At 30.7% G+C, this 14,847-nt stretch overlaps 1 protein-coding gene and 1 long non-coding RNA gene across 2 annotated transcripts; one reads left to right on the top strand and one right to left on the bottom strand.

The window, feature by feature from the left end:
• Window positions 1-2,448: 2,448 nt before the first annotated feature.
• LOC107424658 (S-adenosyl-L-methionine:benzoic acid/salicylic acid carboxyl methyltransferase 3) lies at window positions 2,449-4,412 on the bottom strand. The gene is made up of 3 exons (XM_016034503.4): window positions 4,253-4,412; window positions 3,577-3,981; window positions 2,449-3,363 (listed from the first exon to the last, which is right to left on the bottom strand). Exons 1-3 carry the CDS (start codon window positions 4,325-4,327, stop codon window positions 2,752-2,754), a joined length of 1,092 nt encoding a protein of 363 aa, XP_015889989.3. The 5' UTR covers window positions 4,328-4,412; the 3' UTR covers window positions 2,449-2,751.
• Window positions 4,413-11,086: 6,674 nt separating this feature from the next.
• Window positions 11,087-12,138, top strand: LOC125423899 (uncharacterized). The gene is made up of 2 exons (XR_007242657.2): window positions 11,087-11,521; window positions 11,736-12,138. It is a non-coding gene; the product is annotated as an uncharacterized LOC125423899 (long non-coding RNA).
• Window positions 12,139-14,847: the final 2,709 nt, after the last annotated feature.

The raw sequence follows: 14,847 nt of genomic DNA, 5'->3' as shown, positions 1-14,847 counted from the left end.
CATTTCATTTCCGTGGAACTACTGGAGATTTACTTATGTTTAGAATTTCAGCGAGACAAAAAGTGAAATAAAAAATGTCCATATCTTTCAAGCATCATATTTTTACCTCCCCAGTTAAAGTGGGCTTTAAACTTTAAGCTTAGGAAGTCCATATTTGGAACTTCAAGATTACAGAAAAGAGATCCAATATTGTAAAAAACCCACTTATGCATGATGAATAAGAATACCAAATTTGTTTGACTTTTGTGGGCATGGTCAAGGAATCTGCGGAATCTTGAAAATGGGTAGGGACAACAGAATGATGCTATTAGGTATGTATGCAATGCTTTAACGCAAAATTTGCGTAGTATATAAATCTGCAAATGCAAATGAAGGAAAATTCCATTACAAAGAAGACTGGCTCAACTATGAACCACTCAAAGAGGGAATTGGAAAGCCATGAAACGTAGATGTAATTGGTTTGCGTTTAAGGCCGCAATAATTTTGAGGTGCGGTTGTTTTTGCTTTTCTTTTGCTTGTGCATATAAAATAATGCGTTTGGCAATCATGTTCTTATTGTACTATTTTATTGCTATCAAAGTCGTCATCCTAGCAAAGACCAATCGCTTTAAAAAGTACTTTTTGACTCTACAGGTTGGTGACGAAAGCTCTAGCTAGTTGCCTTTTATGGTTCCCCAAAAAAAAAAAAAAAAAAAGTGATTTTGAAACAGTGCATGGTGGATTATTGGTCCTAAAATAGCTGGCAATGAGGGAGATATATTAAGATGTGACAATTTTAAGAGAAACTATATATTAGTGAAAAAAATTATAAAACTGTATTATGGTGTATTTTTTTATTTTAATGATAAAAAAATATTATGGTTGTATTTTATTTTCCTTTTTAGGAATATCGAATGTAATTGGCAGAGACTTTTGGCTATCCCTTCTTTGGGGTATTCCCTTTTTTGGGGGTATTTAAGTGTGGAGACGTTAGTGGTTCTCATCATGGCCTTGATTATTGAGTCTGTTTTAAGGGACCCAAGCTTTTCTGAAGTCCATTAAATAAAAAAGAAGGATTTGGGCCTATTAATTTGCTATATGACGGGAATGGAAAGCCCTCCATCTCCTATAAAGGACCCAAACCCACTGAAACCCACTCCTCTAGAAATCTTTAAGGAATGCAGATTCATTGCAGAACATGATTTGGGCTCTTCTTTAGTACTAGTCGTATCAAATTTTTTGCTGATTTTTTTTTTTCTCGTTTTTTGACACAATATTTGCTCAAACTATTTATATCTAAGTTTTAAGAATTTAATTTTCCTGTGAAACGTAAAGCAATTCGTTTTATTTTCTTCTTCGGTGACTTCATACATATTACTACTACTATGTTTGGACTAACTTTTTCTTTGCTTCTTCAAAAGAAGCTTTGAAAACTACTCTTTACTGTGTGGTTCTATTAAAAAATTAGTAATAATAAATGTTTTGTGGAATTAAATTGATGAGGAAATTTAGAGATTTATTAAAATTAAAATTGGAGAGGGAATAAGTTTAATATGATGAGGAGGACTTGGATGAAATAGAAGCCCCCTCAATCTCTTCAAAGTGTTACCTGAGAACTTGGTCAAACGAGAGAGAAGGGTAACCGTGGCTAGTACACATCAAAACTAAAACATAATGCAACAAATGTCAAACGCTTTAAATTTTAAGGTTTAATGTGCAATTTGGGTAAAGTACAGATATTATAATGTAATTAATCCTTACTTCAATTAATTAGTTTTTTTTTTATTTATTTGTCCAACTTAATGATATAGATTAAATTAATTGAATTTTAGGATTTTTTTTTTCCTAATTTCTTTTTAGTGGACTGTGAAACGCAAAGTAATTGGTTTAATTGCTTCTTTACTGACTCCGGGGACTTTTGCAAGTGTTTTTTGGTCTTGCGGTAGCTTTTGGCTAATCACTGGGTCGTGGCTCACGTAAAATATATTAATATAGTCTACTTCTTTTTATGTACGATAAAAAAGTAAAATTTTCACAAAAATAAATAAATAAAATGATGTTTAAAGCTAAAATTCATACCATGAAAATTTTTATTCTAAAATAATCAAAACTAAGTATAGAATTTTTAGAACAAAAAGTAAAAACGCGTTCAATATGCAAGTTTTATTTTCTTTTTCCGCATTAGCCAATATATATTTTGATGGGAAGAGATAGAGAAGTCCACAATCATTTTACCAAAAGTAGCACTTATATTTTCAAGCAAAACAAAAAGTAGCACTTATATTTATAATATATATACATAATTTGTTTGAAATATTTTTCTAACGGCTGAGGTGATGCTGTTATCTCAAAGCGTAATGATTTAAAACTAAAAGTTCAATCAAGCAATTGAAAACCTTTTTTTAACACTTTATTGTATCAATAAGATCCCAACTAATCCAAATCCTCTATAGAGCACGAATAATGAAGTTGACAGAGATAACATACTTCATGTGGTCTTCATAATTTAATCATGGAAGTACATTAATTAATTGCTCGAATCAAACACAAAGAAATACATTTGAAAAAAAGAAAAGAAAAACGACAACACGTACAACTTGCAACCTGCAGTCATCCCAAGGCCCTTAGCTAGCCTAGAAAACCTGACCACAAATAAAGCACACCAAGAAAAGCAACAATAAACACGAATGGATACTAGAGGACCTTCATTATCGATTACATACAGTAATAGATATTTTTATATCTTAAAAAAACAGATGGAATATATCATCCTCATCTTTTGGTGACGGAGATAGTGACATTGATGAACTCGGTCTTCTCCTTAGACATGCAATCAGCCACAATTTCCCTGTACCTTCGAAACACCTCCTCAATAATTCCTTCACCGAAATGGCTGACAAGCAAAGGTTCAGCGACAGCTCTCATGCACTTGGCGACGCTGTATCCACCTTCGTCGAGTGTGTCGGAGGGACTAAACTCACTGTCATAAGCATTCCAGTTGACCTCCGAAACTTCCAGCCGATCAATGATGAATGATCCATCTTTTATAACCTCTTCTTTGACTTCCAATGGAGACGGAGTGTATTGAGGGATGTTGAAGGAGTTGAGTTTCTCTTCTTCTATAATTCCTTCAGAGACCATGTCATTGAGAGCCATAGCCATAAGCTCCCAAATGTAACACCCATCTTTGCTTGAAGGATCTTCGTTCTTCCTCCCTAGAATTGTTAATACCATGCGACCTCCTCCCATCAGTTCCTTCGAGCGACACTTCAAAAAGTACGAAAAATCTCTTTGAAACTGCTCACGGTATGCTTTCAGCACGCTCGGAGGGCTAGTGCTGGCTATGTAGATATTGCCTTTGTTATTCTCCAACCCTTCAGGAACCTGATCTCATGAGACACTAATTTATTATACATACTTAATCCATCTATTAACAATTTAAACTCTTGAAATAAATGGTAATTTAATATGATAACGAACCTCAAAATGCAAGACATATTTGTGGTTCAAATCACAAGGCTTAAGTTGTTGAAATCATATTGGTTATAAGTGACTGATGATGGCATATGGTTGGATACGAAATTAAACTAAACTTACCTGAGAAAGCCATTGGAGACTATAAGAGGAATGGACAAAGTGGAGAGTGCTGGTAGCGAAAAGTCTGCCATAGAAGGAACCTGGAACGCCGGTGAAAAAACAAGGCCCAAAGCTAGAGCCCATTTGGTTTTTGAGCTTGTCTTGGAAGCTCGAAATGGACCTGAAAATGGTGTTGAAGTCGTTCCCAGGAAGATCATTCAGAAGCACTTGATATTCGGGTGGCTGCTTCCCAAGTTTCCGGCAAACCGCCTGAACTGATTTGATGAGTTGGGAAACCGCCAAGAAAGTGTTTGGTCCGGAAGAACAACCCAAGTCAGCGATGGTTAAGGTCGTTGGGAAGGTTCTGCAGTAGAGACTGGTTATGGCTTCTTCCATTATGGGCTTCGTCATGGTTATTACCTTTTGCTGTCAAAACCCAAATCCCACAAAGCTCTCATCAAAATTATTTTGCGAAAACATGTTCAAATACAACTAAGAATTAAAAAAAAAAAAAAAAATTAGATTTGATCTTAAAGAAGATATTATAATTACATTCAATTTGAATGATAAAATGATGTGTGTGTGTGTGTGTGTAGATGTATACTAAGATATGTTGATGCATGAGTATTATTTAACTACTAAGATATGTTGATGCATGAGTACTATTTAACTATTGGTATAAAGATATTAGATATACCTGAACTAGGGAGTTATTTGCATAACTTGTTTCTCCCATTCCTCCATTCATGTGTAGCACTTGAACCACCTCCATCTCTCACACTCACAATAATCAAATTATTCTTTAGTAATGTTATATTCTCTGTGAAGTGTGTTTTGTGTATGGGTGATATGGTTTCCCCTATTTATAGAATTTTATAATGTGTATAATCTTCATAAACTAGGTGAACATAATTTCTACCGAAAGAGAGAGTGTTTACAGGTAATGATCGTACAGAGACAATAACAATAAAAATTAAAATTCCAACAACCAAGCATTTGGAAGTAGTGGTACTATCTTAATTTTATTTGAATTCCAATATTTTTCTAAAGGTGTTTGAGAGTTCACGCGTTTTACGACTGTACGTTGTTGTATTTTTATTCAATAGGACAAACGCCTTTCATTATCACCAAAAATTATGAGGTTTATTGGCCTCTAATCTTTTTAACTACAATTTGTGAAGATGGAAATTTTCCTCATGGATCGGTCTAGAGGCGTATTGGACCACTCAACTAAGCCTAAGTATAGAGACAATAGATGTGTCTTTATACTTTGCATACATATTTTTCTCATGTGTACTACTTATTAACCTTTTTACTGCAGTTGATATGACAAACAATTTTATTTTTTGTTATTATTAATAATTATCATAGTTTATAAAGTAAATTTTAGTTGTGATATTTAATTTTATTATTTTTATATCAAAATTTCAAAAATAAATCTTTTAATAATAATAATTTAAATTATTTCATATCATGTAGGTTTCATTAATGATAAATAATATTTTTTTCTGACAAATAGACAATATATTTTTGTCATCAACCCACTTTCACAATCGTTAATTAATTTTTTCATCTTTCTCTTCTATGGATTACTTAATTTAATCCAATTTGTCTTTGATAACATTTATATTTTTTTTTCTACAAATTTTTAAAAAAATAATAAAAAAAAAAGAAAAAGCCTAGCTATAAAGTAAAGAAAAACAAGAACATTAAATTGAAAATCATTTGAACCTGTTCTTGAGTTTTGCCTAATGACTTCGAACCTCATCTTGGCGAAAATCATTCTTCTCCATCTTGTGATTAGGAAAAAAAAGAAAAAAAAAAAATCATTTGAACCTGTTAATAGAATGAGTTTCATTCTATTCCATTTTTCCATTTTTCCACTACAGACGCTATTTTAGTAACAATTTCTATGTGTTTAATCTCTCTCAAATAAAAAGGGAGAAAAAAAACACAAAAAAAAAAAAACCATAAATGCTAGCATACGAGCCATCCTTTAATCAATCCTTTAACTGATCTCATAATTTTTTTTTTTTTTTTGTTTGAGCAATTGATCTCATATTATGATAATCCGTATGACCATAGTTTAATTAACTTCTTTCATGCATTCACCAGCTAGGCCGTTCTAGTGTTTTTTTATATCGTTTCTGTGCTAGTCTTTTTCAACCCCATGTTATTGATTATTTATATATCATACCCAGTTCACACCTAAAAACTAGGTCTTTTATACTGATTTTGTTTATTCATTATGAAGAAGTCTAAAACTAGCTAAGTGATTTTATGGTTTTTTTTATTTTTTCTTTTCTATTTAAGTTTTATTTGAAAATTAAAGAAATATTAAAATAATATGTCATTATTTATAAATGATATGGATTGATACATAAGTTTTTTTATAAAATCCTTTCATTATATATCAATCCCTCCATATATATAAATAACATGTTTTTATAATTTTCTTTTGCATTGCTGAGGCTATAGATAGATTTTGGTAGCCAAAAAAGACTATTATGACGAATTAATCTTTAATTACAAGTTCATCAAACATATGATATTATGATTAATTAATCTTTAATTACAAGTTCGTCAAACATATGGTATCTCCATGAAAGAATAATATTAGAGGAATCTATCAAGATATATTCATTATTGAGTCGAAAAAATCTATCAAAATATAAACTAAGTATTATATGTCATATTTTATTAGTTTGTATATAATTGTACTTAAAAATATTTACTTTTTCGTTTGTATCAAGATATCTCTGACATGATTTTACATGAAAATCATTTTATTCAAAGCCAAGAATAATTACATGAAATCTGATCAAGAGTTCACTTCATTATGCAACTCAAGCTGTGATTACTTGTACAAAGGGAAAGCTAATAAAACAAAATATAAATTTCTCATGAATTCGAAACCAGGAATTTACGCACTTATAAGCTTGTCCTAGTGGTTGTACAACCAAGAATATACTTCTAGATCTAAGGTTTAATCCTTGACCTAGATAAGAAATCCCTCTCCCCTTGTAAATGCAAAAATAAATAAATATTCACACAAAATTTTCAATAATCTTTCCAAAAGCGACCTTACTTGTTTTCTTTAATGACTTTGGTATTAATAATCGAGGATTTCCCTGATTAAAGAGTACACGTCTATAAGCAAAATCAATATAAATTTTTTATTTAATTTTGAAATAATTAATTGTTTCTCGTGTTTTTTATATCTGTATGGCTTATCTCTTCAGAAGTTTTTATATAATACAATGAATTAATTGGCAGTTTTAGTCTTAACCAATGTAATTATACTGATTTGGTTAGCTGACGAAAGCCTGCATACAGAGGTAGAGTGAGATCATTTACATGACGCCCCATGTATATATATATATATATATATATATATGTACCTAAATTTTATATACATTAGTAATATAATATTAAATATTCCATTCACACTTTAATTAACCCCCACACGCATCTAAAATCCCAGAACTGTTTTTTGGTAATATCTAAAAATCTGAAACATGGTTGTCAATTTATTTAGGTAATCTCCGGTCATCATCATTTCATCGTTTTTCAGGTGTGAAACTGATGACTTGAGTCCCTTTTCTCCCAAAAAAAAAAAAAAAAAAAAAAAAAAAACTGGAACAAACCTTGAATTAAATCTTTACTCTATCTCGATTGCTTGGGGTATAAGAGAAAGCAAAGCATTTAACTGTTTATATTGTTCCCAAAAAAAAAAAAATATATATATATATATATATATATATATTAAATTGTTTTTCCAACACATATTCTATGATAAAAGTTATCAATATTGTTATCGGCACCAATAATGTAATTCATGATCAACTTTTATTCACCAAAATAATACATGATAAATTTTATTTATTTATTTTTGCTGTGATAATCAACTACAGTTAATGTTTACATCATTTGCGACCTCATTGTTTCGTCCTCTAATGGAATTTAATATCAAATACCGGACTGATCACATAAGAAAATATTACACTTGAGATAAATTAAAGAAATTGAAAGGGAAATTCCTCTAATAGTACGAAATATGTGTACAAAAATTTAAACTAGCTATCTAGAGAATTGATGGAGAACCACAACTGTTTTTGGTAGAGTTTCAGGATGTATACTATGGAATATAGATCCCAAAAGTCATAGTTATCAAAAGTAGAAGGATGGAAATGACACTGATTAGGAATGAGAAAGTAGGATTTTATTACGAAATTTTAAATTATACTTTTAATTATCATTGTTAATTAGATTATTCAAATCATAAAAAAATTTTTTTGAGAAAGAGTGAAAGTTAATCCACTTTTTTTTTTAATTATATTTCTAATTATTATCAGGAAAAGTACAGCAGCATTCCAAAGTAAGTAAAAAAAAGGTCGCTTTTTGGTTTAGGTAAAATAAATGAATAAATAGAAAAAGGCTGCTTTGGTCGACTGGATTTCCATCTTTTTAGATCAGGAATATTAAGGCACTTCTGTTTTACTTTTAATAATTCCTCCTTTACCTGTTACTCGGCCCCCCAAAAAAAAAAAAAAAAAAAAGAAATTGAAAAAAAACTCCTATTCTTCCTGTTAGTCATCCAGAAATAGTAAAATTTTAGCCAGTGATAAAACTCATTTTCGTAAAATTTTTAAAAACAAAAAATAGATGAGGTAATTATAATGTATGAGCTACACAATTGTTCTTAAAATCATACATGGTAAGGCGACCCCAAAAAAATGCTAATTTATTCTTTGCCCAAAAAAAAGAAGAAAAAAAAGAAAAAGAAGAAGAAAAGAAAAAAAAAAGAAAAAAAAAAAAGAAACGCCTTGCCATGTGGATGAGAAATAATTTTGGGCCCCGTCGTGGTCAAAGTTCAAGGATAAATCGTACTGGATACACGGATATAAGTCTGCCACGTAATACGATTATTGTGGCTGTCTTCTATTTGTTTTCTAGTTTTTGGAAAAGAAATCAAAATGGTCCTAACAACCAATCATGGAAGCCTATAATTGCGACAACGTTGTCAGAGCGAGTTAAATAAACCATTCTACATAACATTTTACTGATTTCCATTATCTCCGCATTAAAGTCGTTATGTTTAGTTTATTTACATAACATTTTCAATTTAACTAGTTCAAAGAAAACTTTCAATTTAACAATAATTTTACAGACGCCGAATACTGATAGATAATATTTGTGAAATGAGATTCGTTATATATCTTTGATTGGTATATTTATATATCCAAATTTGAATAATTAAACTTTTAAATAGATAAATAAATTAATTAAATAATATTTTATTATTTGATAGATAAATTTTTTATATTTTGGTCATTGTAACACTGTTGTATAAATACATGAATTTATTTTTTTTTATTTTTGAACAAACAATTTATTTCATAAACTATCTAAAAAATTTTTATCCTTTATAATTTGAATTTATATTTTTATAAATATAAATATGGATACTCAACCATTGAAATTATTATTTTGTTATATAAATACACTAACTTTTAAATGGATAATTGAAATCTAATGCAAACAAATTAATTTTTTTTATTTTTGTCATAATTACATAGGTTACTAATTAATAAAATTGATATCTATAGCATTAAAATTATTTTTTATTATTTTCAATTTTAGTACACTTGCAAGTTGCACGCTCTTAGATAAGGATATTTTCTTTCCATTGCTTTTGTTTTATTCTTTCTTTTAGTTTATTCAATAATTTTTTTTTTTTTTTACAATGATTAGTGCATAAAAATAATATGAATTATACATGATAGTATCTTATTGATTTTGAATGCGTATGAGAAAAACAGATTGGAAAATAGTTTAATAATTTATCTTTTCTTAGAGTAACCGATTTGTTGCTCTAAGCTTTGCTTTATTGTTCGAAATTTTGCCAACCCTAATTTCATTAGGGTAACTTGTATTTTAAAATCCACCATATTAGGTGTTCAATTATTTACTTTCTGCACATTGATTCAGTTAAATCTGATTGATAAACGGAAGATTAACTCCCATGATCTTGCTCCTCATATGTTGACGAAATTGGGTATTAATACGATACATAATTACCCACAGGATAAGGCAGTTAATAACTAGTGTTAGCAGCTTATAATGCAATCTTATCAGCAACAACACTTCAACTTCTCGCACTTGATGCAGAAATACTTTACAAAGACTTTTCCTGTTGATGGTGATGGACTTGTCATAACAATATATGGTTTGAGGAACGCGGAGCAAATAATCAATCAGAAATACATGTTTTATTTTTTAATGAAAAAAAAAAAAAAAAAAAAAAGAGGAAGAAGAAAGAAAGAGTTCGTAATTGTAGAATCTCTGTACTTGAGTCTTATTGGCAACATAGCCATTCGTTGCTCCCGAGTGAAAAAATGTGGTGTACTGTGACAGACTTATGGGGCAATGGCACCCCTCTTCTCATTTATTAATTTTCTTTCTTATTAAATTATTCTTAACAAATTTAGTGTCAATAAAAATAGAAATTTGGCCCCCCATACTAATTACCAATAGAGTATCATCTAATCGAATATTACTATACATATATATAAGCTTCTAATTCAAGCTACAAATGTCCATTGCTTTTTTAAAATAGAAATTCATTTAATTAATAGTTTAAATTTAATAAATAGTTAAGAATATTATACACTCAAATAACAAGTCCATGTGCTTCTAATTCAAGCTACAAATGTCCATTGTTTTTTTAAAAATGAAATTCATTTAATTAATAGTTTAAATTTAATAAATAGTTAAAAATATTATACACTCAAATAACAATTCCATGTGGTTGTCTTAATAGTAAAGTTGTCATAAACCAAGATAAATGTATTTAGTACTTAAGTTTTAGTATTAGTTTTAATAAATGTCTTTGATGAAAATAGTTTTAACTAATATTTACCATTAGAATTTCTATTAATTTGTTTTATCATTCACATCTAAATTTTGATTTTGACTTTAGTCTGCTTTTCTGTCTCTTTTTTATATACCCTAAGTGTAACTTGTTATATATTCTTTATCATCATCTATGTTATAATTAATTTAATAATTAAACGCACTTAAAAGCAATTTTTCTTTAATAATCACATCAAAATATTTTATTAAAATATTAATATTAGTTCAAATAGAAAAAGATTTTCTTGAATTTTGTTTTTTTACACATTTTCTTTATGTTATATTTTTTTCCTTAATTATATGTATATATATATATATATTTTTTTTTTGCCATTTTTGTTCTTTAAAAAAAAATCTTATTTTGAAATTATAATATTATCAAAAAAAATACATATATTTACATTTTTTTTTTTACACTGGGGCCCCCAAACTAAAGCATCTTGGTTTCGTATCCCTGGATGTATATAGAACCTTATTTAACGTCTTCGTCTCTCTAATGGCTTGCAATACATTTTTTAATCTCCTATGTTACCTTGATAAAATATCTTAATAGATTTAGTTAAGATAAATATGTAAACCTATCTGTATGTGCAAGTCTATCTGTAACTTTTATATGACTTATCACATAGTCTTTGACTCTTGTATAAATACCACTACGTTAATGAAATACAATTATTCCAACCATATTATTTTCAATTTTATCATGGTATCAGAGCTTGCAAAAATCTCTCAGCTTACAATTTCATCTCCTAAACTCCCACAACTTAATGAAGTTTCTCTGCCAAATTACACTTTTTCCTTTCAGCTTCAGAATGATAATTATATACCATGGAAAACTCATATGTTGCCTACCATCATAGGCAGTAACCTTGAAGGTTTTATTAATGGAGCTTTCTATGAGCCATCAATGGAGATTGCAGCTATAGAAGGCACCAGTCAAACTACACAAATCAACCCAGAATATTTGCTGTGGAGACGCTTGGATCAAGCACTTTTGGGATGGATGCTTTCATCTGTATCACCTCAAGTTCAAACTTAGATTACAAAACCGGTAAGCTTTTTTCAGCTTTGGAACTTTCTAAATAAACTTTTTGAAAATCAGTCCAAGGCAAAACTAATGCAATTAAAATTGCAACTTCAATCTATGAGAAAGGGATCACTTACCATGACTGAATATCTGTCTAAAATGAAAGAGATACCAGACAATCTAACCATGGCAGGTTATTCAATTTCCACTGATGATTTTGTGATGCATGTCCTTCAAGGGCTGCCAATTGAATACGATCCAGTAGCTGCAAATATAAATTCAATCAGTGGATCAGTCGAGATTGAAGATGTTCAGGCCATATTGTTAAGCCAGGAAATTCGGCTTCAATAGCAAACTGCTTTAGAATCTATTTTGTCGGCTAATATTGCTACTTCTAGGAATAATGACCACTATGTTGGGTCAAACGAAGCAAGTTGGGATGAAAGGTCATCAAGTTGTGGAAGAGGAGCTCGCGGAGGACGTGGCAGCAGAGGTAGAGGCCATGGTTCTGGAGGTGGCTCTAGGGTCTATTGTCAATTGTGTAGGGTGTCAGGTCATGTTGCTGCTAAGTGTTGGCACAGGTTTGATCGAGACTTTGTCCCTTTGTCATCAAATAATAATAGCAACAATTATGCGTATTATTCATCTTCTAAGGCAGCCAATCCTAATTGGCTGATGGACAGTGGTGCAACAAATCACATAACAGCGGATCCTACTAACATTCATCATAGATCTGAATATGGAGGAACTGACAAATTGGTAGTAGGTAATGGACAAGGGTTGAGAATTCATCATATTGGATCGTCTCTTGTCAAATCCTCTAATAATTTAATACTTAAAAATATTTTGCATGTGCCTCAAATCAAAAGAAATTTATTAAGTATTGCACATTTGACATCTGATAATAATACGATTGTAGAATTAAACTCATATTTTGTGTTTGTGAAGGATCGGATTACAAAGAAGGTGTTGCTACAAGGAATCCTTAAAGATGGTTTGTATCAGGTGTCCTTGCCTAACATGCAGTCAAAAAAATTTGTTTCTTTGACCACTGTGGACAATAAAGTTGATCAGTTTACTTGTTTTTCTGCAAATTTATCTTCCAATAAGTTATGCCATTATCGTCTAGGTCATCCTACTTTACCTGTTCTTAAATCTATTGCTTCTCAGTATAAAAAATTCTCAATTTCACATAATAAAGAATTTTATGATTCCTGCCCTTTAGGAAAAATGAATCGTTTATTTTCATCAGTATCTAATTCTAAAAGTCATGCACCTTTTGATATGGTATTCTCTGATGTGTGGGGACCAGCCCCTGTTTTGTAATGGACAAGGGTTGAGAATTCATCATATTGGATCGTCTCTTGTCAAATCCTCTAATAATTTAATACTTAAAAATATTTTGCATGTGCCTCAAATCAAAAGAAATTTATTAAGTATTGCACATTTGACATCTGATAATAATACGATTGTAGAATTAAACTCATATTTTGTGTTTGTGAAGGATCGGATTACAAAGAAGGTGTTGCTACAAGGAATCCTTAAAGATGGTTTGTATCAGGTGTCCTTGCCTAACATGCAGTCAAAAAAAATTGTTTCTTTGGCCACTGTGGACAATAAAGTTGATCAGTTTACTTGTTTTTCTGCAAATTTATCTTCCAATAAGTTATGCCATTATCGTCTAGGTCATCCTGCTTTACCTGTTCTTAAATCTATTGCTTCTCAGTATAAAAAATTCTCAATTTCACATAATAAAGAATTTTATGATTCCTGCCCTTTAGGAAAAATGAATCGTTTATTTTCATCAGTATCTAATTCTAAAAGTCATGCACCTTTTGATATGGTATTCTCTGATGTGTGGGGACCAGCCCCTGTTTTGTCAAATGCGGGATATAGGTACTATATTCTTTTTGAAGATGATTATTCTTGTTATTCTTGAATTTATCCCATGAAATTAAAATCTGAAGCCTCAAAAATATTTTTACAATTTAAAACTATGGTTGAAAATACTTTTCAAACTACCATTAAAACTTTTAAATTTGATTTTGGGGGGGGGGGGGGTGAGTTTAGGCCATTAAAAATTATTTTAAATAATTTTGGGATACATTTCCAGCACCCTTGTCCACACACTCATAATCAAAATGATAAAATTGAAAGAAAACATCGCCATATAACTGAAACTGCCTTGTCTCTATTGGCACATAGTTCTATGCCTCTCACATATTGGTGGGATGCATGTTCTACGGCTGTTTTCTTAATCAATAAATTACCAACAAAAATTCTAAATTTTAAGTCCCCACTTGAAAAATTATTTCGAAAATCCTTTGATTATTCTTTTTAAAAATATTTGGATGTGAGTGGTATCCTTTTATCAAACCTTATCAAAATAATAAATTTTCTTATCACTCTGAAAAATGTATTTTTATTGGTAATAGTCAAAATCATAAAGGATATAGATGTCAGAATATTACTACGGGTAAAATATATATTACTCCACATGTAATATTTAATGAAAATGTATTTCCTTATTTTGATAAAAAGGGGGGCCCCACATCAATTCTAACTCTAGCCATTCTTTTCCTTCCTTAAGTGTTTTACTGCAGGACAATAACCACCATCCAAGTCACAGGGCATCTTTAACTTCTCATTGTCCACCAGCTTTTTCACCTTATTCAACACCAACTTCCAATGTAAGTCATTCTCATCCATTATTATTTGACATGTCACATGCTCTTAATAATGCTCAACAAACAGAGGCCATATCACATCCTAGCACCATGCCATCTCCTTCACGAGAATCCAACCCACATGATAGTGCTCCACCAACACAGATACCAATTCCTGCAACTTCTAGCTTGCACCAAAGAGAACCTGTGGCCACAACAACCAACATGCGAGACACTCAATTGTTCCTTGATCCTCCCGCTGCTTTGTCAAAATCCACACATCCGAGGGTCACCCAATCCAAGCTTGGTATCTTCAAAAAGAAAACGTTTATATGTTCCATAGAAAATTTTCTTCACACTGAACCTGTCACTGTTGCTCAAGCCCTTCAGTCACCTCCATGGAAACGTGCAATGCAGAATGAACTTGATGCTTTGTCAAAAAATAAAACATGGTCTCTTGTGCCTTATGATCCCAAAATGAACATGCTTGGAAATAAATGGGTATTTCGGCTTATGGCTCTATACAGTGGTATAAGGCACGGCTCATGGCAAAAGGTTTTCATCAAGCTACTGGAGTTGATTATATAGACACATTTAGTCCTGTAATCAAACCAACAACCATTCGGGTAGTACTGTCTATTGCAGTTTCAAGAGGTTGGCCAGTAATACAACTTGATATTAATA

The sequence above is a fragment of the Ziziphus jujuba genome, chromosome 7, assembly GCF_031755915.1.
Source record: "Ziziphus jujuba cultivar Dongzao chromosome 7, ASM3175591v1".
Taxonomy (NCBI): domain Eukaryota; kingdom Viridiplantae; phylum Streptophyta; class Magnoliopsida; order Rosales; family Rhamnaceae; genus Ziziphus; species Ziziphus jujuba.
Note: the sequence above shows the minus strand (reverse complement) of the source record. Positions and strands in the feature narration are given on the sequence as shown.